Source organism: Sus scrofa, chromosome 12 (genome assembly GCF_000003025.6).
Source record: "Sus scrofa isolate TJ Tabasco breed Duroc chromosome 12, Sscrofa11.1, whole genome shotgun sequence".
NCBI lineage: Eukaryota > Metazoa > Chordata > Mammalia > Artiodactyla > Suidae > Sus > Sus scrofa.
In genome coordinates this window covers 49,514,016-49,515,989 of record NC_010454.4, presented here as the reverse complement: position 1 = coordinate 49,515,989, position 1,974 = coordinate 49,514,016, and the positions used below count along the sequence as shown (strand labels likewise).

The 1,974-nt window shown below is 51.1% G+C and overlaps 1 protein-coding gene across 1 annotated transcript; it reads right to left on the bottom strand.

Moving 5' to 3' along the window:
• On the bottom strand, positions 382-1,326 carry LOC100739378 (olfactory receptor 1L4-like). The gene has a single exon (XM_013981210.2). The coding sequence runs from the start codon at positions 1,324-1,326 to the stop codon at positions 382-384; it is 945 nt and encodes a 314-aa protein (XP_013836664.2).

The window sequence follows — 1,974 nt, the reverse complement described above, 5'->3', positions numbered from 1 at the left end:
CCTGCACTGTGTCTCCAGTTTCCTCTCCACCCACCGGGTTGCTGCTGGCAGCACTCTTCCTTCTCTCCACAAGATTCATTCCCTACTCCCCTGTGTGTTCCCCTTTCAGTCCCCCCCAAATTTTAAAAGTAGGCTATTTCAAACATTCAGACAACACAGAAGTGAATTTAGCTTATGGCTCTGTACCCATCCCTATGAATAAATACTTTGTCATGTTTGCTTCAGGTCTAAATTTTAATTTAACAAGGAATAAAACACTGCAGGATTAAAAATTGCGAGTGCTTTGGAAAACTAAACAAACAATCAAAAAAAAAAAAAAAAAACGGGGATGGGGAGTTCTTTTGTGATTGTATTGAAATGCCAGTTAATCCAGACCTGCCCTCACACCTCTTGGAGCGCCGCCCTCCATCGGAGCCCCCTTTTTAGGGAGCCCTTAACTTCTTTGTTGCGGAGGCTGTAGATGAAAGGGTTCAGGGTCGGTGTGACTACGGCATAGACCACGCTGGCCAGGCGGTCATAGCGGGCAGAGTAGGCAGATGACGGCCGGAAATAGACAGAAAGGATGGAGCCAAAGAAAAGTGACACCACCACCAAGTGGGCTCCGCAGGTGGAGAAGGTGCGGCGCCGGCCCCCTGCGGACCGCACTCCCAGCACCGTGACCAGGATGCGTGCGTAGGACAGGGACACGAGGAGCAGCGGGGTCAGCACCACGGCCAGGCCCTCAGAGAAGATGGCAGTCTCCGCGGCGGACGTGTCCGAGGTCGCCAAGCTCAGCATCACGGTCATGTCACAGAAGAAGTGGCGCACGGGGGCGGAGCGTGGGTAGGAGAGCTTGGAGATGAGCACTGTGTGAAGCAGTGAGTGCAGGTGGGCCACTGCCCAAGATGCCCCCACCAGCGCCGTGCAGCGCCAGGGCGTCATGACCGAGCCATAGTGCAAGGGGCGGCAGACGGCCACTGCACGGTCATAGGACATGGCTGCCAGCAGGTAGCTCTCGGTGATGCCCAGAGCCACGAAGAAGTACATCTGGGCAAAGCATCCCTGGAATGACACAGCCTGACCTGGGTGGAGCAGGCCGGCCAGCAGTCTGGGGACTGTGACTGTGGTAAAGCAGACGTCCACGAGGCTCAGGTGGCCCAAGAAGTAATACATGGGGGAGCGGAGGGCCCCGTCGGACCTCACCACCACCACCATGCTCAGGTTGCCCAGGGCATTGACCAGGTAGACCCCAAGGAAGAGCAGGAACAACAGTGGATGGATGTCTGTTCCATCCATTAGGCCAAGGAGGAGGAACTCTGGGGTGGAGGTGAGATTGGCCAGGGCCATGGAGTGCCTGCACATGTGGGGGTGCTGGGGGGAGAGAGGACGCAGAGGGGTAAATTCTGGTACCTTTAGGTAGACTTTTGCATGTGGGGGTTCCATTTAATAGTTTAAAACTTCTGCTTGCTAAAATGGCTTAGAAACCCCTTTGCTCATCCAAGAATCCTGGTTTTATTAAGGAACTGACTCTCAGAAGGCTGTTCTAGACTGGTGGGTAGTCTCAAGCTTTGGAGTAGATCAGATCTGATTTTGAATCCTGGCTGTATCACTCAAGTGATGTGTGGCCTCTCTGAGCTTCATGTTTTCTTAAGTGAAAATAGTAGTTGCTACCCCTACAGTTGTGAGAGTAGAGGGGATAATAAATCCGAAGCACTTTGCATAGCGCCCACCACATATTAAGCAGTCAGTACTGTCATCTATCTATCTATCTATCTGACTATCCATCATCTATCTATTTTCATCATTATCCTCATTATTTACTTAGTCACACCAGTAGTTAGGGGCAGAACTGAGGCCCAGACCATCTGAATATAAGCGGAAATTTTTTCTTAAGACGTCTTATTGCAATCGCCATTCATTTATTTACCACATATTATGTGGAAGCTCAGGAGGGCTGTAGTAGTTATTTAAGTATGTTTTTCTTAGTCTTAGCTA

Coding starts and splice junctions, on each gene's coding strand:
- LOC100739378 (XM_013981210.2), bottom strand. CDS start 1,326: ATGGCCCTGGCCAATCTCACCTCCACCCCAGAGTTCCTCCTCCTTGGC.